Genomic DNA, 23,650 nt, shown 5'->3' on the forward strand with positions numbered 1-23,650 from the left:
GAGAGAGGAACAAAGGGAGTAATTTGGTGGTCTTTATAGACAGACAGGTGGCTGCCTGGTACCAGCGAGTGAGACCGACAGACAGACAGGTTAGAAAAAGGGAAGACTGGAGGGGTGGACAAGAGAGTGACATGTTGACATTGAGTGACAGAGAGACAGACAGTAGAGAAGGGTGAGACATCACTGAGCGAAACAAGCTGTTATCTGACCTTGCTCCTCTCAGATGTGCTATTCCCTGTCTGTCTATTGTTCCTAATGGACTGTCTATAAGGTAGCAAGGATTAAAGAACCATGATGAGTGGAGGGAGGTGGTGATAGGGGTTGGATGCAACATGCAGTGCAGGGTATGATGCATGAAGAAAGTGGGAGATAAGTGGAATGGATGGAGGCAGGTGCAAAATGTCCATATCTGTGCATGCATCAGCCATATAACTGTACAGGCTTTTAAGGCTGATCTCTGTCACACAGGACATTTGAGGACATACGGTAATGCATTCCTTACCCCCCCCCTGCCTTCACCTTTGCTGTCACCACTAAATACCCAACCTAAACTTAATTCTAACATGAACTCTAAAAAGCAAGTCCTAACCTTCAAGCAGCCCCATTGAATGTAAGGACAGGCCAAAATGTCCTCACATTAAAGCACAAAGTTGTCCTCACAAAGGTAGTCATACAAGCACTGTACACACACAAGTACACACACTCTCTCTCTATCTCTCTCTTTCTTACTGCCTCTCATGCGCGTGCAAACACCAGTAGGCAGCAGCGGTGAATTATAGTGCTGGTCAGCAGTATGACATTGGAGTCTGCATTGCCAGCCATTGCTGTGTAGAAACGGAATATTCCAAATAAATCCTTATGCTCACACACACACACACACACACACACACACACACACACATATAAATCTTTCTTAGATGGAACAGTTCCCTCTTGTGCACAGAGCAGGCAGCTATCAATCTGAAAGAAAGGGGGAGAGGGTGAAACAGTGGTGAAGAGAGAGAGGGGAAAGGAGGAAAAAAAAGGTGGCCCTGAGACATCCACATGGAATAAGGAATTGGAAGGAGAAACAATGGAGACAAAGTGAGAGGGCTGGAGGAAATACAGAACTGAGTTGAAACGGTAGGGAGTAGAGAAGATCCAGCTGACAGCAGAGAGAAAGAGAGGATGTAAAACTCCATCTTAGAGTTATGGACCTGTCTATATATAGTGTAGCAAGCAGAGAGGAGCTCGCCCCAGTTTAGACAGTATATGTGTGTATGCATGTTCAAACTCAGCTCCTGCTGAAATGTCCAGCTAGCTGCTGTGGGCAGGCTCTTTAGCCTTGATGCCTCTATGCTGTGTAATGGTAAGCCAGGTCTGAACACCTGAGCCAAGAGTTAAAGACTGGATGGCATTGTTTAGACAGCAGCTGCAGCTGAGCCGTTCTTGCAGGGCAGGGCAAGTCATTCCAAAAGGCTTATCATAAGATTCAGCCTGGACACCGGGCCTGACAATACATTATTGTACAGTCTCTGTGCTTTGTATCACTAGCTGTTTAGCAGTACAATATATGTACTAGGAGCAGAATGCTCACTGCTCTGATGGGAGAAAATAATAGAGGTGCACAAAAAATGCTGTGCATTCCTGTAAAAAGGCTGTGCATCAGCTGGACAGACTCCAGTCAGAGTGTGAGGAGTGACAAACTCCACTTCTACTCTATATTGGATCTGACAAACAGGGTGCCCAGCCTCATTTTCAAACATAGGAGGTTGAAAATGTCTTTGAACTCAAGAGTTTGACCTTTGTCTTCTTAGCGCAATACACGCTGGCATTTGATATGCCTTAAGTAACACTCAGCAGATGCTCTGCACAGGCAGGACAAGTAGTCAAGTTACAGCATGTCTTTCCAGGGAGTAAACTACTCTTTTACTTTTCTGGACTGATGGTGCATATCAGTGCTGGGAAACAAGATGTGCAGATGCAGTGATGCATGCCACCATACACATGTTGTTGTGTTGGGATTTCATAGAAAACAAAGGTGTTAGAGTTTTGACATTTATATGCAATACATGAATCACCACATGTTTATTATCAGGTATGTTATAAAAGCATAATTATTAATGGAGCTGTTTGTCATCACATGTTAGTATGAATTCATATGAATGAGAACTTGGAACATATTCCAGCAAAAACATATATGTTCTTTCTATTTTGTATACATAATACAAATACAATAAGTAAATACATTTGTACACATAGCAACTGTTCTTTTTGATGTTGTTTTGGTGGCTGATGTAAATAGTTTATATATCTGATTTGACATTTGCTGAATGGGGCCTTAAGACATTCCAGTCTCAAACAGTTTATAAAACATTACATTTTTTGCAAAGTACAAAATATTTTTGTTAGTTTTTGTTTTCCAACTCAGAAAATAATATATTTTCCTTTCTCTGTTAGAAGTGGCCCCTTACCTGCGAGGGAGCGGACTGGGGCAGCAGGTGGTGTTGGAGGGAAACAGGCTGGTGCTGACCTGCTTGGCTGGAGGCAGCTGGCCTCTGCAGTACCGCTGGACTCTCAACAACAGCAACATCACTGACTGGACACCACAGTACAGGTCAGTTAGCAGCAACATGATTTCTCTTTTTTTTGTCATGAATGCCTCTGTTGTGTTTAAGTGATTTTCTGCCTGTATGTCTCACATCCTTCCTTCCTTCCATGGCTTGCCTACATGTTCAGTTCTGCCTGTAGCATGGACAGAGAACTGAGCCTGTTAGTGATGTGGTGTGAGTTAAGAAGGTCAGAGCATTTAGACCATGTGAGATTAATAATTACATTAGCACCATAAATATGTATATGGACTGGGGTAAAAAGAGGAAGGAACCAATCAATATGTCTGAGTTCTTTGCTTTTCTCTCTGTACCTCTCCTCTCCTCTTCTCTTTCTATTTCACTTTCCTTCTCCCCCCCCCCTCTCTGTCCCTGTGTGTGTTTGGCTGGTAAGAGCTAAGCAATCCCTCTCGGCAAAACTACAGCTGTGAAACAAAATTGTTTTTCACATCATTCAGAAATGGAGGGAATCTTGGGAACGTATGCCCACTGAGGGAGAGAGAGGTTGAGCCAGTATTTTGTAGGCAGTCGTTGTTCGTGCCAGGAGGCGTTGTGTAGCTCTGGACCGCTCTTAGCGTTCTGGCTACTTTAGTTTGGTGCAGCCACAGCGACGCTAAATTGGCAGGGTGGCACACTGTGTGTGTCTGTGTGTGTGTGTATATATAAATATATATACAACCGTCTGGAAGTGCTTTGCTCTTAGAAACATAGGTCATCTAATAGTCACCATGTTGTACCTGAATTACAGTATCCATCACTGGCCTGAATGGTTCTTTGCTGCCTTTGATGTGTGTGAGTCTGTGTTGGAGTTCTGGTATTACAGGGACATGAATCTGTTTTCATGGTCACACTTTGGGGACTCACTTCTCTTCTGGGAACACAGTGCAGTGTGAACAGATACATTTTAGGGTGGAGGCAAAGATTTATAGGTAAAAAGGCAAATTGTTCTTCAGGGAGCAGACAATGGAGAGCAGAATAAACGGGAGGACATGCCAGCAGTTTTTTTAGCATAGCATAGACCCCTGTCCTCTTTCCAGGTCTTCATTTACTCCTACACTTTGGACTTTTGTCCTGTCCAGCAGCATGAAGCAACATGGCCATCCTGATGCAGTGTGGTTTATCCAAGACACAACTTTATCACAAATACCTTTCACGTTTTTCAACTTTCTTTTTCACTATCAATCTCACAAATTGTTCTGTTAAGCCGGGCAGGGGGGGGGGGGGTAATTTCCAGAAAAGCAATGAAATAATACATTGTAAAGACTTCTGCATAAAAACACCATGTAAGTGCAGTTCATTCTATTCTCACATCAAGTCTGAACATAAATCACAGAGTATTGCATCTTATTCATCTCTTTTCCTCCTATGCTGTTTAATGTATTGGACAATAAGAGAATTCAGATGAGCCTGCTGTAAGTGAACTTGATTTATATAAATGGAAACTTCAGTTAGTTTTATTTTTACTGTCAGTTCAACTACAGTATCCTGTCACTTTTCACACACACTGAGAAGGCATTAGAACATCACTACAAAACCTACAAAATGAGAAATACTTTGTTTTAGGGACTCTGACACTAAGTTTTATTATCCTCAGAATTATTAACACATTTTCTTGAGCCAACCTTGTCCCAGTCACAGACTGTACAGTGAATGCCTGTTTCTTTGGTTCTGTCAGGCAGGTTTAATGAAAAGAGATTTCTGTTTTTTGTTTTTGTATTCAATGTCATCTGACATCATATTGTCCCCTGCTGGAATCGATTCTACAGGGAGGGTTTGGTCAAACGGTGCTGAAGCTGTCCTTCTGTAAAACCTTGAAGAGAGAAGTTAACTGAGAAGTTGCTGTATTGTCAACGCTGCATTCAGTGATACATACAAAGAGAAAGTGTACGTGCGGCAGGCATGTAACAGACCGAGAGAGAGGCAGCTTTTGGTGTCCAAAATCAAAATCTGTTTCAGGATCAGAGCTGCTGTGTAATGTGTCATTCCTGATTCAAATGGAGTTGTGTGTGTCAGACTTTGATGTACATGTGTGTATTAGTGTGTGCATGCTTGTGGGGGGTTGTGTATATTGGCAGCATACACTGACAGCCTGGGAGTTAAATACTTGGCTGTCCTGGTCTTCATAATGAGCCCCAAAGCGATGTCCAGTTTTACTGCATCTACAGGGCTTGTGTGTGTGTAATATGGGTGTGTATGCATGTGTGTGTATATGCATTTGTGTGTTTGTCCGGAATTGCACCAACCTAGATCCTATGCCAAACTTCCCATTAGTGAAGCACAGTCCATTAAAACCCCATTAACAATCCCTTCAAAAATCACACACAGGCAAAAACATCGTCACACACAGCACTCACACACACATGTGTGTGTATTGTACACATGTGCCTCTCCGCCTTCCCTTCTGTTATTGCAAAACTTTTCCACCCATATCCATTTTCTCAGCTCAAGGTCATGAAGAGGAGTCATACTGTAGCACATGCATATGGACCAACAGAGCTTCACCTTCTTTACCTCCTGTTGCTGTTTCTGTTATTTACAGCTCTGTGAAAGAACACACACCCCAATTACAGTCCTCTCTATGTGTCCGTTCAACTGCAGGTTGTCTATGCCAGCCCTGAAGAGGACCGATGCTGGCACGTATCAATGTATGGTGAGGAACCGGATGGGAGCAGTAATACACAGGAGAACAGAGGTGCAAGTGGCCTGTAAGTACACACAGACACACTTAGAACAATGTGATTATTAAAGTGTTGTAATAATTGAAAGTGTCTGTGAGGAAGCATGCAATAACAAGGTCTATCAGATGTTGTTTTAACTGGACTAAAATAAGCTGTTAGTCTCACTGGTATCCCTCCTTTTTGCATGTACATTTGTGCCACCAGTATCTACAGTGCATTCCCCTTATTTGAGTATAAGTGGTTCCAAAAGCAAGGGCTGGTGTGCAGATGGTAATGAGGCAGGAGCTGACTATACAAAGACAGATTTTAAATAAACTCATTGTTCATTGTGATGTTAATGACAAAGCTAATTAGCTCGGCAAGTGATGGATTCCAAGCTTGTTAATGCTGAGACCTTTTCCCCTGTTCAGTCAAACTCTTTATTGAATGAAATTATCTTCAATGCCGAGAGCAGAAGGCCAGGAGACAGTTAAAGGACCAGAAAGCAGTACACAGGAGGCAGGTTTAAAGAATGGGAGGATTTTCCTCCAGCTGATGTAAAAAGAAAAAAGCAAAACTGCTATACTGGAAACAAGCCAGCATGAGGATGACAGGAAACAAACTCAGACAGGGACGACACACAGGTCAACTGAAGCCTTGTCCACACATGCTTTTTTTAAAAACGCTTTTGTTCTGTCCAGAAAACACGCCCAGCCAACAGGTGAACATATGTCCTTAAGCTAACAAGGTTATCACCATGACCACTAATGCACATGTTGGCTATGAAATTAGAGATAAGTCTCTGCTGTCAGCACATCTACACTGTAAGCTTTGAGTTTCTGCAAAATGCAAAATTTCCTGTCCAAAAAGTCAGACTTAGTACATGTGCACAGGACTCAAATTACACAGGTGGCTGCAGGGGGAGTCACCAGCCATGATGCATGCGTGTTAATACTCGTGGTCCTCTTTCTTCCTACAGTTTTAGGAAACTTCTCTGCTGAGGAGCAGAGAAAAACAGCGACTCAGGGCCGAGCAGCCATCATCAGCCCGCCTCCTCTCGCCTCTTTTCCTCGACCCCTGGTCACATGGTACAAAGACGGACACAAGGTCATCCCCAACAACCGGATGTAGGTGTCTCTTTTTTTACTCTCTTTCTCAAGCACGCACACACACTCATAAACAGACTCACAAAGTGTGTCTAAAAGAATACAGCTTTAGATAACATTTTAATTTTACAGTCTTTATCCCTCAGTGGGTTATTAATTAGTATGCTCCAGAAACACAGAAGTTCTTTTTAATCCTTATGCCTTCATTGTTATAATAATAAGCTGTTTAGATAACTGACCCTTTTTATTACAATAGGCTTAAGACCTTATCATGTAAGATAAAATGGACATTATAGTGAATTAATTCTACAGGGTTATTAAGTTATTTGAGGTGGATGAGAGATGTTCTTTGAGATTAATTGTACAGTGGAGACATGAGAATGCCTGCGCATGTTGAATATAAGCCTTTATTTCACGCTTTAGTCTGACTCCTTCCTAAATCCCTGCAGTTTACGATGTATTTCGCTCTTACACATATTTTGTTCTGTATCATTATTTTAAAAATTATCATAAACTGTGTTAATAATGTAAATATGCAGAGCAGATACGCAGGTTTTCAGAATAATGTTCTGTATATTCACACAGCATCTTAAATTATTGTAGAATGTGAATTAAAGTAGGTGTTAGAGCTGTGTATGGAGGTGATAGAGACCTTCAGTGATTTTATTAGGCTCCTACTCTGAGATAACTAACTCCCTATTAAGAACACTAACTGCTCCCCGGCGTGTTATTGAATGAAATTGTCAGTGGCCTTGCTGTACATGCAAATGACCAGAAAGCAACTTTTTCACTCCTGCAATGACAGTTTCTGCCTCAAAAGTACTTCTGTGAATCCAGGTTTCACAAAATGTTTTTTTTTTCAATTTCAACTTTGCTTTTTTTATTTGAATGAACATGGATAATGTTCTCCTGTTAACTCAATGGGGCTTCACTGAGTGTGGCTTAATGACAGTGGACAGCAATTATTTTGGCTTCTCGAGACACTGGCTGCATTTAAAGTGTTTACTGTCATAGCATCACCACTAAACTGTACTGCCTGCTGTTATCCTCGAAAAACAGAAGGCCTGGAGTGTGGTTACTGATTATCTCCTGACAACAGCCTATTTTCATAATTTAATAACCATATATATAGTGGATAGATGTGACAAACGTTGTTCTCAAAAACAGCAAAACACTTAAGTGTTGTTGTTATCCTCACTCCTCTTTAATGTCACAAACCATTACTACTATTTACCGTGGCAGTCGTACAAAAAATAATAATTAATACCTGAAGTTATTGTAAAAGAAGCATGCCTATTGTTACCACAGATCATCTCTCCTAAAGGCCACTTATAAGTAGCATTGACAGCAGTGTGTGAAGAGGAAACTAGACACCCACATCCTCTCTCCAAATACAGAGTGAAGGTCCTTTTGTCACATCCTGAAGTGATCCTAAGGCCAATAATGAGACCAAGTCGAGCCATGGAGGCCATTGACTCAGTTTGAAAAGGGATAATTTGTAAGATGTGTGTGGCTCCAAGGTGAGGTGAAAAGCCAGCCAATAATCACTTAAATATGGAGTATAGGTTCAAATTTAGTTCAAATGGCTATAAATGAACCCTAATCTTTGTCAGAGGATGTTTTTCCTCTGAGTACAAAGAACAAACTACTACAAAATAGCCTTGTCAAGACTGCTTCTTTCAGGGTTTGTATTGGCTATATAACAAGGTTTGGTTGTAGTAATCTGTTGTGGAAGCTGCCCACTCTCAACCAAACAGATGAGTTGTCACATCCTGCATTGTAAATAGGCCAAAACAAAGGCAGTTAATAGTAAAACTACAACATGAAGCTAAGTTGAAACTGGGGTAGCTGTGCAGATTGCAGAGTAAGCACTGATGTAACAGTTGCAGCAGCAGCATTTAAAACACAATATGATTTGACGCTGAGCAATCGGCTGTCACAGTTTGGCAGGTGTACTCAGCTGAGTAGTGAGCTGAGAGGTCTGCCCTTCTTATCACAACACAGATGACACTGCGCCCATTGTTGGAGCTGGTATATGCTGCTAATGTAGCAACACTGGCTTTGTTACTCTTTGTCATTTATCTTGATTAAGTTGAGGAAAAAAAAACATCCTGCATAAAAATGCACTGTAGTCCATGCATTCTATTATCAGGACAAGCTATTAAATTCAGGGGGCTTCCTAGCTATTTAGTATGAGCACAGTTAGTTTGTTCTGAACATCCAACTTCTTCTATCCATCCATCCATCTTCCACCGCTTATCCGGGGCCGGGTCGCGGGGGCAGCAGTCTAAGCAGGGACACCCAGACTTCCCTCTCACCAGACACTTCCTCCAGCTCCTCTGGGGGAATCCTGAGGCGTTCCCAGGCCAGCCGAGAGACATAGTCTCTCCACCGCGTCCTGGGTCTTCCCCGGGGCCTCCTCCCAGTGGGACATGCCCGGACATGCCCACCTCAGCTGTCTCCTCTCGATGTGGAGGAGCAGTGGCTCTACTCCGAGCTCCTCTCGGGTGACTGAGCTTCTCACCCTATCTCTAAGGGAGCGCCCAGCCACCCTTCGAAGGAAACTCATTTCGGCCGCCTGTATTCGCGATCTCATTCTTTCGGTCACTACCCAAAGCTCATGACCATAGGTGAGGGTAGGAACGTAGATTGACCGGTAAATCGAGAGCTTCGCCTTCCGCCTTCTTCACCACAACAGACCGGTACAGCGACCGCATTACTGCGGAAGCTGCACCGATCCATCTGTCAATCTCCCGCTCCATTTTTCCCTCACTCGTGAATGAGACCCCGAGATACACAAACTCCTCCACTTGGGGCAGGAGCTCTCCTCCCACCCAGAGAGGACAAACTCGACCTTTTTCCGGTCGAGAACCATGGCCTCAGACTTGGAGGTGCTGATTCTCATCCCAGCCGCTTCACACTCGGCTGCAAACCGTCCCAGTGCACACTGGAGGTCCCGGCTCGATGAAGCCAACAGGACAACATCATCTGCAAAAAGCAGAGATGAAATCCTATGGTTCCCGAACCAGATCCCCTCCGGTCCCTCGCTGCACCTAGAAATTCTGTCCATAAAAATTATGAACAGAACCGGTGACAAAGGGCAGCCCTGCCGGAGTCCAACATGCACTGGGAACAGGTCTGACTTACTGCCGGCAATGCGAACCAAACTCCTGCTCCAGCCATACAGGGACCTAACAGCCCTCAGCAGAGGGCCACGGACCCCATACTCCCAGAGCAACTCCCACAAGATGCCGCGAGGGACACGGTCGAACGCCTTCTCCAAGTCCACAAAACACATGTGGACTGGTTGGGCGAACTCCCATGAACCCTCCAGCACCCTGCGGAGGGTATAGAGCTGGTCCAGCGTTCCGCGGCCAGGAGGAAAACCACATTGCTCCTCCTTAATCCGAGGTTCGACTATAGGCCTAATTCTCCTCTCCAGTACCCTGGCGTAGACTTTCCCAGGGAGGCTGAGGAGTGTGATCCCCCTGTAGTTGGAGCACACCCTCCGGTCCCCCTTTTTAAAAAGAGGGACCACCACCCCAGTCTGCCAGTCCAGCGGCACTGCCCCCGATTGCCACGCGATGTTGCAGAGGCGTGTCAACCAAGACAGCCCCACAACATCCAGAGACTTAAGGTACCCAGGGCAAATCTCATCCACCCCCGGTGCCTTGCCGCCGGGGAGCTTTTTGACTACCTCGGCAACTTCAGCACAGGTGATGAACGAGTCCACCACTGAGTCATCAGCCTCCGCTTCCATAATGGAAGGCGTGTTGGTGGGATTGAGGAGACCCTCAGAGTACTCTTTCCACCGTCCAACCACCCCCTCAGTCGAGGTCAACAGCTCCCCACCTCCACTGAATACAGTGTTGGCAGAGTACTGCTTCCCCCTCCTGAGGCGCCGGACGGTTTGCCAGAATCTCTTTGAGGCTGACCGATAGTCCTCCTCCATGGCCTCCCCGAACTCCTCCCAGGCCATGTGGGGAAAGGCCCAGCCACCAGGCGCTCGCATTCGAGCCCCAACCCCGGGCCTGGCTCCAGGGTGGGGCCCCGGCTGCGCCATACTGGGCGACGTCACGGTCCTTGAATTTCTTTGCTTCATAAGGGGGTTTTTGGACCGCTCTTAGTCTGGCCCATCACCCAGGACCTGTTTGCCTTGGGAGACCCTGCTGGGGACATTAAGCCCCCGACAACATAGCTCCTAGGATCATCTGGGCACTCAAACCCCTCCACCACAGTAAGGTGGCGGTCCATGGAGGGCGGTCCAACTTCTTCTAGTAATTAGAAATTAAGGTGTGTTTAAATGCAATATTACTGACATAATGAGAATAACTAGCAAAAGGTGCTACTTCACACAGCAAAGGCTTGACACTGAGTGTTGGAGGCATTTTATTTTGCAATTTAATATAGAAGGAGGAAAGTGTTTCACCTTCAGTAATTCATTTCGATATATATTTGTGTCTGGCATAACTCTATCATAAATAAATAGGACATCCCATTATTCTGGTATATTTCTTATAGAGACACTGGGCATTTGCCAATAATATGCTGATATTATCTCATTCGTTTTAACCTATACATGCACATGTTGCACCACCTCATAGCAGAGAGCATCAGTTCTCTCCCTGCTGGTTTAATATTTCATTGTACCTCCTCTCATCATCAGGACCCACTGACAGGATGAATCATAAAGCATTTCACATGTTATGTGCAAAAAAGAAAACCGCTATTTATTTATAATGGTAGATTTCACCTCTGTAATGAAGTCATTTTTGTTGTGCAGCCGCAGCCTCGCACTCTGGATAAAGTGAGCTTTAGAATAGTAACCTTATCAACCTATTGATGGACTTGTGCATCAGTACTTTACACCTCTAGTAAACATCACTAAAGATGGGAGAAAAACTCTGACCATCAATTTTTGTGCTAGATCAACATTTCATCACAGCAACCTAGAGTACGTGTACTGATAGTTGTACTGATAAGAGCTACAGTATCAGGGTGAAACCTTAGGTAAGTAACCTGCGTAGTTGCAACTGGATTAAAGTGTGTGCTCAATGACAGACATAACCTGTTTTTACATCATTTAGGAGAGCATCATGAATTCACAAATAATATGTTAATTTAGTCTTAATTCTTTGCTTCATTGCTTATCCAGAGAAGAAAACTACAGCTGCCTCATAATTTGAGTATACATCTAAAATAATGGTTAATATAGAAAGTAGGCCATCAATAACAACCATCAACCATTTTATTTAAAATCAGTATCTTCCTATTTATGTGATGCTAAGCAGCACAGACTAGTCAAAAGTTGCCAAAGACCAAAATACAAAGAATCTGACTGCTTCTGTATTCCCATTATGACGGTGGGAGCACACTTGGGTAGAGTCATGTTGACAGTTTGTTTCGGCCAAGAAGACCTGATTGGTGAGAAGAAGAAGAGAGTCTTAAATTCAAGTCTTTTGCACCTGTATCCATGGCAACAGGATAAAAATGACAGCTGGTTCTGTCACTTGCAAACTCTACCAACGCTGATATAGAGTGTTTTGTGATATAGATGTATTGTGAATGATATTGTCAGATAAATGTATTCAGTATCATTTCAGCCAGATAATCTGATGTTTTCCACTTTTTTTTCCTGTTGTTTCAAAAAAACATACACACAGCTTTTAATACAACGAGAAGAAGCGAATCTCTCAACATTATTTTCAGGTATTAATGTAATCTGGATAAAAAGCCTCATCTCCACATTGTGAAATGAAAATCCTAATTTGCTTGCAGCCCCCATACACACACTGTGATAAAGATTCATGCATAACACTTCCTTTGAACCCTCACTGAAAAGACTAATTTGCACCTTTCTTCACAGCTCCCCTCATGTCTCTACAAGACATGTCTTCCACTCTCTTTTCCCCCTCTCACCTCCCTGCTCTGTCTCTCACTCCTACTTCTCCACCTCTAAATTATTCTTAATATTGCTTTGTTCCCACAGTTGGCTGTCCCTCTCTCACTCTCTGCCTCTTTTACAGTCATTATCATGCTACAGGATATCTTATCACACAGGACCCATAAACTTCTGTTCCTGAATAAACTGCTGTGGTGTATGCACACAAACACACACACACACACACACACACACACACACACACACACACACACGTACCCACAATCTGTCTCTCCAGACCAATCTCAGTTGCGTCTACCTGGCTTGAGCGTTTCTGTGTGCGCTCATGCGTGTCAGAGCGAGTGCAGTGAATATTTGCACAGCTCTGCGTTTGTAACGGTGTCTGTATGCGTTTGTGTTTGTGTGTGAGGTTACGCTGGCTGATCCTGCCGTCCGGTGAGACAGGGCCAGATGGTGCCTGGCGGTTGGCTGTCTTCGTGGTGACCGAACTGATGATGTCGTTTATGAAGTTTATTGATCCGATATGCATCACTCCCAGAGTCCCCAGCCCCATCTGACTGTCTGTCTTTCTTCATCTCCCACTGCTCTCAATTTATGTCCACATGCCTGCCCGTAACCTCAATTCTGCATAACCAACAGACACACACACACACACACTCCCTTCCCCTCTACCCTTACACACTCACACATCCCGTCAGTCTGTGAACATTCCCAAACTCCCCAGCCCTCAAAATACTGGCCAGCAAAGAACTTACAAGCTGTCACTTCTCACACACTCTGCTCTAATCTAATAGAGCCCTCACTCCCTGTCCTCGCTGTCTCCATGCTGCTCTGCCATCACTCTGATTTGCCACCCCTCTCTTTCCCCTTTCTTCATCCTCCTATTTTCACAAGGGCTCTGAACTTCAGACATATTTCGTCTGTTTTCATCTGCGCTGTCCGGCAGTAGTCAAAACAACTTTGGGACAGCGTTGCCACATCAGTGCCGCAGATACTGTCATATATTTTAGCAGTGACCTGCAGGCCAGGTCAAGAAGAGCGAGCTGCTGTTTTTAATTAGCTCTGAGGCTTGTGGCAGATGGACGTGAAATGATTCTGATGCCCAGCAGCTTCAAGAGGACAGTCAGGATGAAGAGAATTAGAACTCTTCTTTCTTCTTCCATCAGGGACACATGAAACCCAGATTGATCAAATAAAGGCAGTGATCTATGCAGAAGCATGGCAGGACAGACAGTGAATATTTCAGCTTCTTGTTGCTGGGACGTTGAGTAAATCCAGAGAGCACGGATGTCAAAAGCCATCAGAGTCAGGAATAGGCCTTACGGGAAATAATTCCTCCTCAGACCTGGCCGAGCTGCCATATGCTGTGGAGGTGTGTATGTCTGAGCAATCATTCATTTTAATTTGTCAAACACCCCTTTAACAGAGGGAACGATTTATTATTTTTCTGCTTTCCATCACACACACACACACACACACAGCAGAGGTCTGAACAGAAGGAACTTTCTCGGTGTCTGAACTTTGTGAGCAGATGTTGTGTGTGTTTGTGTGCTCATATGCGTCTGTGTGTATTAAGCTGACAGCAAGATAAAAAGAACCAGAGCGTCATTTGGAGAGAGACTCAAAGGAAGTGTAGGCTTAGATCCCACCACATGTTGAAAAAATACAACCGGCCATTTGAAAAGTCTTCCATCCACGACTGCACCCCTGCAGCTCATAATGACTCAGTTTCTCACGGCAGCCAAAGGGGAGGATCAAAGTGACTGAGAGAGGTAGGAGAAGACATGGAAGAAAAAAACCTTACAGGAAATGAATATAGTAAAGAGTTTAAGCTCATCTCAATCCATTGTGTCTGGAGCTTAATCTCTGGAGCCACTGGCGGCTTAGATACTGTATGTGACTTTCTTCCCAATGATATGATTTAGTTACTTTTGGGATTACAAAAACATCCCAGACATTTTAAGACATATGGCTCCACTAAGAAGACACATGTGCCAGTTTTCTCTGTGTACTTGTATTCTTAAATTCTTTTTTTTCTTTGTTAAGGCTTAGTTTTCTTACATAAACCTATTTGTATAGCTGGTACAGATTTGACTCTTCACCCTGGTTTTTGTTATATTTGATATATATATATATCAAATATGCTATGCTATTTTCTAAGATATAATATGCACACATATAACCTTCATGTTCAGGTACAATTGGATTTTTTGCATTTCTTCGAGAAGGCTTTCTCTATGACACAGGCTGTTCCTGTGTCATAGAGATGTCTCATAGATGTTCTCATAAGAGTCACTTCACGTCCTTCAGACAGAGGTGGACTAATCCTGCATTGAACTGTTTGCAAAAGAAAAAAAACCTTCTATAAACGGAAGTGGTGGGCTGAGACACCACTCATCAGCAATTTACAATGCACACCAGACATCCATCCATTTCTCCATTAACTCCTAAGTGTATTCAGTTGTTACATAACTACAGTAATGACAATTTCAAGTGCATACCACCCACAAAATGCCCCTAAATAAAACTCTTCAAACTTTCAGGTAGAAATAATCTCAAGCTTTTCCAGTTACCTACTGTATATTTTAGCAGCTTAGGACACCATAATCAGAATGACTGGGACAAAAAACCTACAGAGAACCTAGGTGATAACTGTGTGCATGCTTTTAATCATCAGACACAAGTATAAATCTTACTCATATTCCAGATTTAAAGCATATTTACCAAACTTTAACACACAGACAAACATCTACCATACATGCATGTCATTGTGGTGGTTAAATGATTGTAATACTTTCCTCATTAGCTACCCAAGCACCCGCTCTCTCTCCTACAAGGCAATCTACTTGATGAACAGGCTGAACTTAGCAGTCGGTCTTGCTTGGCACAAAATATGCCCATGTATGTCTTCATTTGCTGTGTAATTTCTGCCTGTGTATTAATGCCATGTATCAGCGGGACAGGGCTCCGAAAATGATTAGAGCCATCGAAAAGTCTTATTTTTGTATTTTTCTGGGGGGAGCCATGCAGCTGTCCCCTTTTATTTATAATTATAATAAGCCTGTTTTTTTTTAATCGACAGCTCAGATTAGGCTTGTCACTGATGAAAGAGTACAATAGGAGTGCATGAGTCAAAATCTCACCTGAACAAGAAGTTAATTGCCTTCTTGTTGCTAATGGCAGTAAATGGCATTAGTTAAAAAGATACACCACTCTGATATAATGACAGTAAAATGTCACATTTCACACTAGATTTCTAGATTGATTAGTTTTGGAGAAGAAAATAAAAGGGAGCACATGAAGCAACAGGGACCTCTTTTTTTATGCCTGTCTGAACTTCATATTTTCCATTTCACCTCTCCTCTCCTTTCCCTCCTGTTCCCTCCCCTCTCTCTCTCCATCCTGTTCCATAATTGAATTGCTCCTTTGGTCCCCTAATGTGGCGGCAAATAACAGAATGAAAATTCTCTACTGTAAACTCTTCCATTTCCACTTCGATATTTTACCACTCTTCATTTCAATTGATGTGTGTTTGTTGTTCTGTCTTACTCTTGCTTTTCTCTCTCTCTTCCTTACTTGGCCTTTCTTCCTTGTCAGGTAGTATTAGTGGTTGTTGATCCCAGTTCAAAGGGAAAACAGTAATCGTGGTATTGCTCTTCTCTTGACCTTCAGCTCATCTTAGATCTTTAAAGGGAATAGAGTAGCTTTACTTTTAAGATTGTAGCTGAGATGTGGACATTGATTTGGTTTGTTGTTTTTTAGGCTGTGAAGAGAGTTTATGTTTAAAAATATATTAACTCATGAAGCTAATGGGCCTAATGCAGCTAAGTCTGGAGCTAATACACTTCTGAGACACTACAAAGGAAATGACCATTTAAAGCTAATGGTTATTGAGTTGCATTTGCTAGAATGGCTACTTCTGCATGACAATGTACCATATTAGAGTCGTCTCAACCTAATTCCATTAATATGACAGAGTTCAGTGGACTCCCCACTCACCAGGTCTGAATCCGGCCAAGTTGTACTCGCAGTCATGTCAACATGGAGGAGAATCTCAAAGGAATCATGTGGACACAAAGATTTGTTTCAAAAGCAGGCGACAGTACAGCTCTGCAGTAAATGAATATTTTTGACAGATAGAAGGTCAGTTTTCATTAAATTCTGGTGTACTGTCTGGAGGTTTTAGGTAATTAATGATGGTGTGCAAGCTGTGCCAGGTGTGCACACACTCTGAAAAGGCTTGGGGAGATGCAAGTGTTATCCTCTGTGAGGCAGTTGGTCTAAGCAGAGGAAACACAAGTGAAGATAATCCATAAACATGAAGGCTGTTCTTGCCTCCACAATCTGCACTGCGCTCTGTGTTTCCATCCATTTTTATTTTTTACTTTATTACCTCTTGCCATTGTGTGCGCAGGCAGTGTCCTACGCCCTGAACTTTTGTCTTCAGGAGCAGCTCTGGGCCTGTATTTAATTAGGGGTCAGGTCGGGTCTCATAATAATGGGTTACGTAAGGTCTGGAATTGATTTAGAGATAATTGCAGGTAAAAGAGCAGTTTGTTTTGAGCTTTACGGATGTGGGACAGGTGCACATTCACACACAAGACCAATGCTGGAAAATATACTTGTTTTTGTGGCGTGTGTTATTTGTTATGGCTAGAAGAGCATTTTTGTTCTCTTTTATCCTCAGGACTCAGTGTGAGGTGTCACTTCTGATGTTTTCCTACTCAAAAATACACCTAAAATAGATTTTATTCTATCTTATAGCACATTAGGATTTAAATTAACTGTGTTAAAGAAATGCCATGAACATGTCAACAGACTGTCATTGCTCTGCGTCTGTGTCATCTCCAAACTTTTTTATTCTGACTATTGAAAGTGAAAATATGAGGGGGCAGTGAACCTCAATAAGACCAATAATACATTTGTCACAACTAATTGTTTTTCTTCATCTTAATGAAGTTTTTCTCATGGTGATAGGTGAAACATTTTTAAGAAAGCAGCTGCGTTTCTTTTAGCACTTAAATGTGCCTTTGCTCCAGCACTGCTGGAAAATCTGTTTGCTGTGTGTTAAGTTAAAACACATCTGAGCATATGTATGTCTAATGTGACTAATTATCAACATTTGCAATCAACACTGCGAATAATTTGAGAACGAATTTTCCTAACCTCAGACCTGATAGCAATTAGTCCACTGTCACTTTATAATTTATGTCAGCTTCTCTTTATGTCTAATTTAGGTCCACTGCCTCTACTCATACATTTTATCTGCTTGCAAAAGACTGACTAAAAATGTCCAGAGGCGACCTGTTCTACCAGCACACTATTACACTTGAATTTTGCAGTAAAGAAATCAGATGACTTGGTTAATTTTTAATGTTATCACTGTACTGCATGGGGGTAGGGGAGCAACACATGTGGCAATGGGAGACAGGGAACAAGGGGTTGCTTTAATTGCATTGCATATTCTGGTAATATTATTCATTGTCAAGGTGCAGTCAGAAAGAATTGCATTATGAAGACAGCAGTTTCAGGCCTGCTGTTGGACTATGAATATTCATTGCTTGTTCTGCCAAAAGCAATTTGTTGTAGCTTTGTTTAAAACTGTTGATGTGTTTTTGAAGGCTTTAGGCCATAAGAAGGACCACACATATGCAACATCAGTTTTAATAAAGCACATTTTCTATCTTGCAGAAGCATAGATATTTTGGTTGGTTGTTCTTAGATTCCCTTCAGCAGTCAGAGGTGTTTTTTTTTCTGAGATAACAGCCTCAGTGTGGACTCCTCTCATCTGTCCTTATATGTGGCACAAATGCTGTCTTCCTTTCTTACCCTAAGAACTAAGGCTAAGGGAAACCTTTTTTTTTAAAAAAAAAACAGAGAAGACATTAACTCTGCCTGTACTTAATGACTCCAGCAAATGACAGAGGCTTCCTCTGCCTTATGCACTCAAGGGAGGGAGACAAGCAGCAGGAGAGAGAGACAAGAAGGAGGAAGGGTGAGAACAAAAAGCTTCCTAAACTGCAGGAGTGTGACACAGACGATTGCATCGCAATTGCAGAATATGAAACTATTAACTGCTATGATTTTATATTCAGAATCATATCAAACAAATCATCACAGTGGTTTCTTTGTGTACGATTACAGTCATACTTTATGCACTGTAACAAGCCCTATTAGAGTGCTGTTTACTTTCACCAAGACCCCTGGCCTTGGTATTAAAATGCCATCTGTATCTGCATGTCTAGATGAAGCAAAACATATGCTAATATGGGGTCTAAACACATGCAGCACACATTACCATAGCAATGTGACTGGATTTACAAAACTCCTATTTTGATCCCAGCCACATATCTAGATAGATGTGTGCAGTTTGTACAGTGTGTAGTTAGATTTGTGAAGAAGTACTTGTGGTGTAGCACCATCATGACTCATTGTGAAGTTTGCCGTGTGCTCAGTTTCTCAGAGGCTCTCTGCATGATCGGGGTACAGTATTAGCATTCACAGTAGCTGCAAACACTTCTTCTCTGGCAGAAACTATACCTGCCTGTCACTACTGTCACCTCGTCTGCGAAAAGACGACCTGCTCCCAAATGAAAAGTAAACATACTGTCCTATACCACATCAAATTACTCCTTACACACCATGTTTGATTTTTAGACACGCTGTGTCAGCCAAAGGTCGTTCCATCATTTTTATGCAGACTGAAAAAACAACTTTTTAATAGAAATCACTTTTGCTATAGAAGTCAGAGATAAAAGATGAACTGCTGGGACTTGAGCAGGTTGACATTTTGGGTAAAACTGAACTATTGCCTCAAATATTAGATTGAATGTCATTTTCAACTAATATGAGCATGCATTTCAGAAGTTTTAACCCATTGTAACACAATTATCAGTTGTGATCGTGGCATAGCTGTTCCTAAGAGGGCTGGTAGGGCAGAAAGTGCACCAAATATTCCGATGAAACATAAACAGTATTTAACTCTGATTACATGGAGCGGCTCTGAATGTGAATTGCGGTACCATTGTTAGGACTCATCACCATGGTAACCACTGAAAATTCAATTCAATTTTATATATATAGAATCAGAATCGTACAGAGACCTAGAGCCTGAACCCCTTTAAGAGAAAAAAAAACCCTTTAACAGGAAGAAACCTTGAGCAGGACCCGGCTCATAAGGAGAACCTTCCTGCTGAAAATGTATGTGATCTGTTTTGTGAAGGGGTGTTTTGATGCAGACCAAGTATTTTTGGTGCCTAAACCCAGTGTGAGTAAAATGAGAATAACTGTGAAGAAACAAAGAAAAAACAACTGACTTCAAGAGGAATGGCAGCAGCCCAGGATGGGATTTTGTTGGCTTTTGTTAATTAGCCACCATCCCAAATGAGCATGCAAGCTATTTATTTGTTGTGCGCTGTGCTTCCTTTTATTGAAGAGTAATCAAAGACTGATCATCAGAGGAGTGTTCCAGCCATATATATCAGAGTGAAAACAAATGGCAGTTAATGTGAAGATAACATTCAAATGAGATAAGTTCAGCATCACTTATTTGGCATTTAATATTACATCAGCACAGATAATGATGTAATGATGTTCCATCCAGTCACTGTTGCAGTGTTAATGACTGTTAATGGTTAACAGTTTAACCCATTACACTACTACTGTGAAGATGGTAAAGAGTACAATTCACTTTCTGTTTTAATACTTTAAATAGTTTGTGCAAAGATGGCAGCGAGTCACAGAGCAGACAGCACGTTCTTATACCTGTGAATAGGTGCTGTTTTAGCACCAGGTGTAAATTGAGCTCTAATTGCTTTACACATACAATTCCATTGTTGGCGTTTGTGTTCAGGCCTGCGGGATCCCTGTTTAGTGATTCTCTGCTCGTCTATTTCTGTCTGCCACACAGCATCTGCTTCTGTCTGAGCTGATCATTCAAAGACAGACAGGAAAGCGAGAGACAAGCAGGAACCGTGTGTGTTTGTGTGTGCATGTGTCCGGCCTTTGTGGCTCATGCTGATGATGATTAATTCTATGGATGTGATCCTTTGAAAGTTACAGTGTCTTTTGTCTATATCTGATCCCCCACTTTCCTTCTTACTCCACCTCTCTTTATCTTCTTTTTCTCTCCACTTGTGTATCCCTGCCTATATCCTATATCATCTCAGGAATCATTATTCCCCCATTACAGTCTGAAGCAACACACTCCAACCTGCCAGCTTGTGTGTGTGTTGGTGCGTGTGTGCATGTCCTCTGTCTAAAGTCGTTAAATATTCTAAAGACAGAGACCTCTTTTAATTATCCACTAATCACACTTTTAATTACCTGCCACACACACATCCATCACTGACCAGACTGTACACACACACGTATGCACACGCACTCATTCGCAGTGTACACACATACACACCCACCCACATCTGTTATTGGGAAGAGTTCTTAACCTATCGACAGAACAGAGGGAGGAGAGTGAGAGAGAGAGAGAGAGAGAGAGAGAGAGAGAGAGAGAGTGAATGATTACACAGTGCACTGAGGAGTGACTGATGAAGCTTTGGTTTTGACACTCTGGTAGAGTCTGGCAGGTGATTACCAGAGGAGAGACAAAAGAACTGAAACAAGTGAACAGATAGCAAATGTAGAATAGGTTGTAAGTATAGTTTTCTCACCTCTCTCTCTCTCTCTCTCTCTCTCTCTCTCTCTCTCCCATCCACATGTGTGCTGTAGATGTGTCTTTAGATTTCCTATGCCAAACATCTCAGGATAGGCAGACTAAAAGACCATAATACTGATTGACTGGTTAATATCAAAGCCCAAAGATGACATCCTCAAGATCAGAGAGTCAATATACAGAAGGCCACAGACTCCTATTCTTCTGACAAAAAATAAAGGCTAAATTTTAGCACTTGCTGTGCTCTGAAAATTACACTCCCTCTTTCTGTGCTCTAACCTCTCCGCTCGTGTATTCATGTGGGAGTTTTGTGTTTACGACTTTGGGGCTTATGTCAAGAAATAAATGCATCCACGGTGTTTATAATGGTGACCCAACGTACTCTGTTTTTAGTTCAAGCACTTAGCCAATCCATTCTTGCTGTGGAAAACTCTCTTCCGCTCTGTGGGGTCGTGCCACAGGTTTTCTGTTCATCATCACCACCTTAGTTCACCAATTACAGCATCCATAGTGAATACACACACACACTGGCACATGCACTCAAAATATGTACATCAATACATGAACTGTAATACAAATAGTCTAACATTTTGTTCACTTGAAGGCCTCTAATTTTGTGCCTCAGCATTTACATTTATGTCAGCTGTGCAATTTTGCACTTCTTGGGCAATTTTCTGGCTCCAAACAAACTGCTTTCACCAGAGTGGGTAGAGATGGAGCTAGCGTTTATGCTGAGCAGGTGGCACACTGCAATTTGGTAGCTTTTTTCTTGCAGAAATTGATTCGAAGACGCATGCATAGTCCTGTAAAATGTTCTGTTTTGCCACATATCTCTCTTATGCGGTGGACTATATATTTCTCTGCACATTAAAAGACTTTTAATAAGCAATTCAAGCCTTTTATTTAGAGTGATTTTAGTTTCAAGCCTGTGCCTAACTTTGTGCTTGCAAATGTTTGCCCACTTGCAAGTAAACATACTCAGCAATCTCTGTCACCCTGTATGGCTTTTTATAGAAGGAACAGGTCAGCGTGAGTGATGCATTCACTGACAATGTAGCTGCAGGCTTTGTGCACAGCAGAAGACATATGAGTGTGTACGTTGTGATGTTTGTTAGAGAAAATAATGAAAATTAAAATGTTTTGGCCTGTAGGCAGCATCTTTTTATTCTCAACGTATTGACTTTCTATCACCATAGTAACAAGTACATCAGTTAAAAAGCCTTGTTTTACAGGAGATGCTGTAACTGTGTGCTTGTGTCGGCGTTGGTAATCAGGCAGGAACATTAGGCTTGTTTACTCAATACTATTACTACTGACCTTTAAGGCTACAGGAAGCAATTTGTCTGCATTTGAGTAGCAGTATGTGGCTGTGTTTTTTTTTTAAAGGACCAGTGTGACTTTGTGCTTCACACACACACACACACACACACACACACACACACACACAGTTTATTGTTGTGGGCTTTACTTTACATTAAATAGATTCAGCATCTATAGAAATAAGTATGTAAAACATATGCATCATGAAACTTCAAATACTTTATAATCAGACTGAATTCCATTTAGTTAATTTAAGTTGCTAACATCATATTTCAATTTTCATAACCACCTTAAGGATACATGTACCTATTCAGTAATATATTTGTGGTAATTATGACAAAATTTCGCATAAATGTTTAATAGGATAAAGTGAGCACATGCTGATATTAAATATACAGCACTGCACTGTCTTAATACTGCACAAGATGATCTGTGTTAATTGTTTTTTTTTTTCAATGTGCCTCTTATAACTCGACTAAAGATTTATTAAAAGAAAATGATCATCTATGATGGTAAGTCCACAACCTTGTTCAGGCAGTCATCCTCCCTGTGTGTTTAAACTACCTCAAACTATGAGCATAGCAAATACTCCTGCAGATAAAATCACAAAGTGAATTCTGTGCTGTAAAAGCTGAATATAAATCACAGGGTTGGGGCTCGACAGTTCAAACAGTCACATGAACTCGAATTAGAAAATGATTGCTTATTTTAAGTGTGAAGATTATCGGCTCTCTGTTCCAATCTCTGTGCCTAAGCAGCTGGGAGAGACGGTGTGTGGGGACAAGGTGTGTTTGAGAGGAAGAGAGAGAGAGTGATACAAAAAGACAGCAAGAGAAGTCACCGCCAGTTGTGTGGTTAATTGGAAGCAGACATAATTAGTGCTAATTAGGATAATAGCCATTCGTCTGGAGATCCATCTACCTAATGGGACTACAACACTGCACACACACACACACACACATTCAGTCACACACACAAACGGGGTAGCAACCATAAAAGAAAGGTCTTGTATTGTAGCTTTAATGTACAACCTGCTATGACATGCTGTGTGCCTCCAAGTGTGTATGAATGGCAGAGAGACCATAGACTTTATAACTATGAATGAATCGCCTGTGATGCCACCCGTAGGTTTCTGAAGCACTGTGGGAGACCCCAAAGGTCACCATGTTGGTGTCTGCCTAAACACCTGATAGAAGCACGTATGTGGTCGCACAAAGGGAACTTGTTTACATGTTTGTTTGTGCTTTACAGTTGGACATTTTGACATAGAGAGCTATGTGGATTGACTCTTGCTCTTTGAGCCAGTCCCTAGAGGCTGCGGGTGGAACTGCAGTTTTTGACACATCTGCATTGGATTCACACAGACAGAACGGACATGCGTCATGGACTTCCTGAAGCTGAACAAACAG

At 42.2% G+C, this 23,650-nt stretch overlaps 1 protein-coding gene across 1 annotated transcript in view; it reads left to right on the forward strand.

Moving 5' to 3' along the window:
• Positions 1 to 23,650, forward strand: part of LOC114437884 (protein sidekick-1-like) — a 199,863-nt gene that overhangs the window by 71,082 nt on the left and 105,131 nt on the right. The window contains exons 2-4 of the mRNA XM_028408824.1: positions 2,440 to 2,596; positions 5,187 to 5,293; positions 6,225 to 6,372. Coding sequence (XP_028264625.1) covers positions 2,440 to 2,596; positions 5,187 to 5,293; positions 6,225 to 6,372 — 412 coding nt within the window. The remainder of the gene's footprint in view (positions 1 to 2,439; positions 2,597 to 5,186; positions 5,294 to 6,224; positions 6,373 to 23,650) is intronic.

The sequence above is a fragment of the Parambassis ranga genome, chromosome 1, assembly GCF_900634625.1.
Source record: "Parambassis ranga chromosome 1, fParRan2.1, whole genome shotgun sequence".
Classification (NCBI taxonomy): domain Eukaryota; kingdom Metazoa; phylum Chordata; class Actinopteri; family Ambassidae; genus Parambassis; species Parambassis ranga.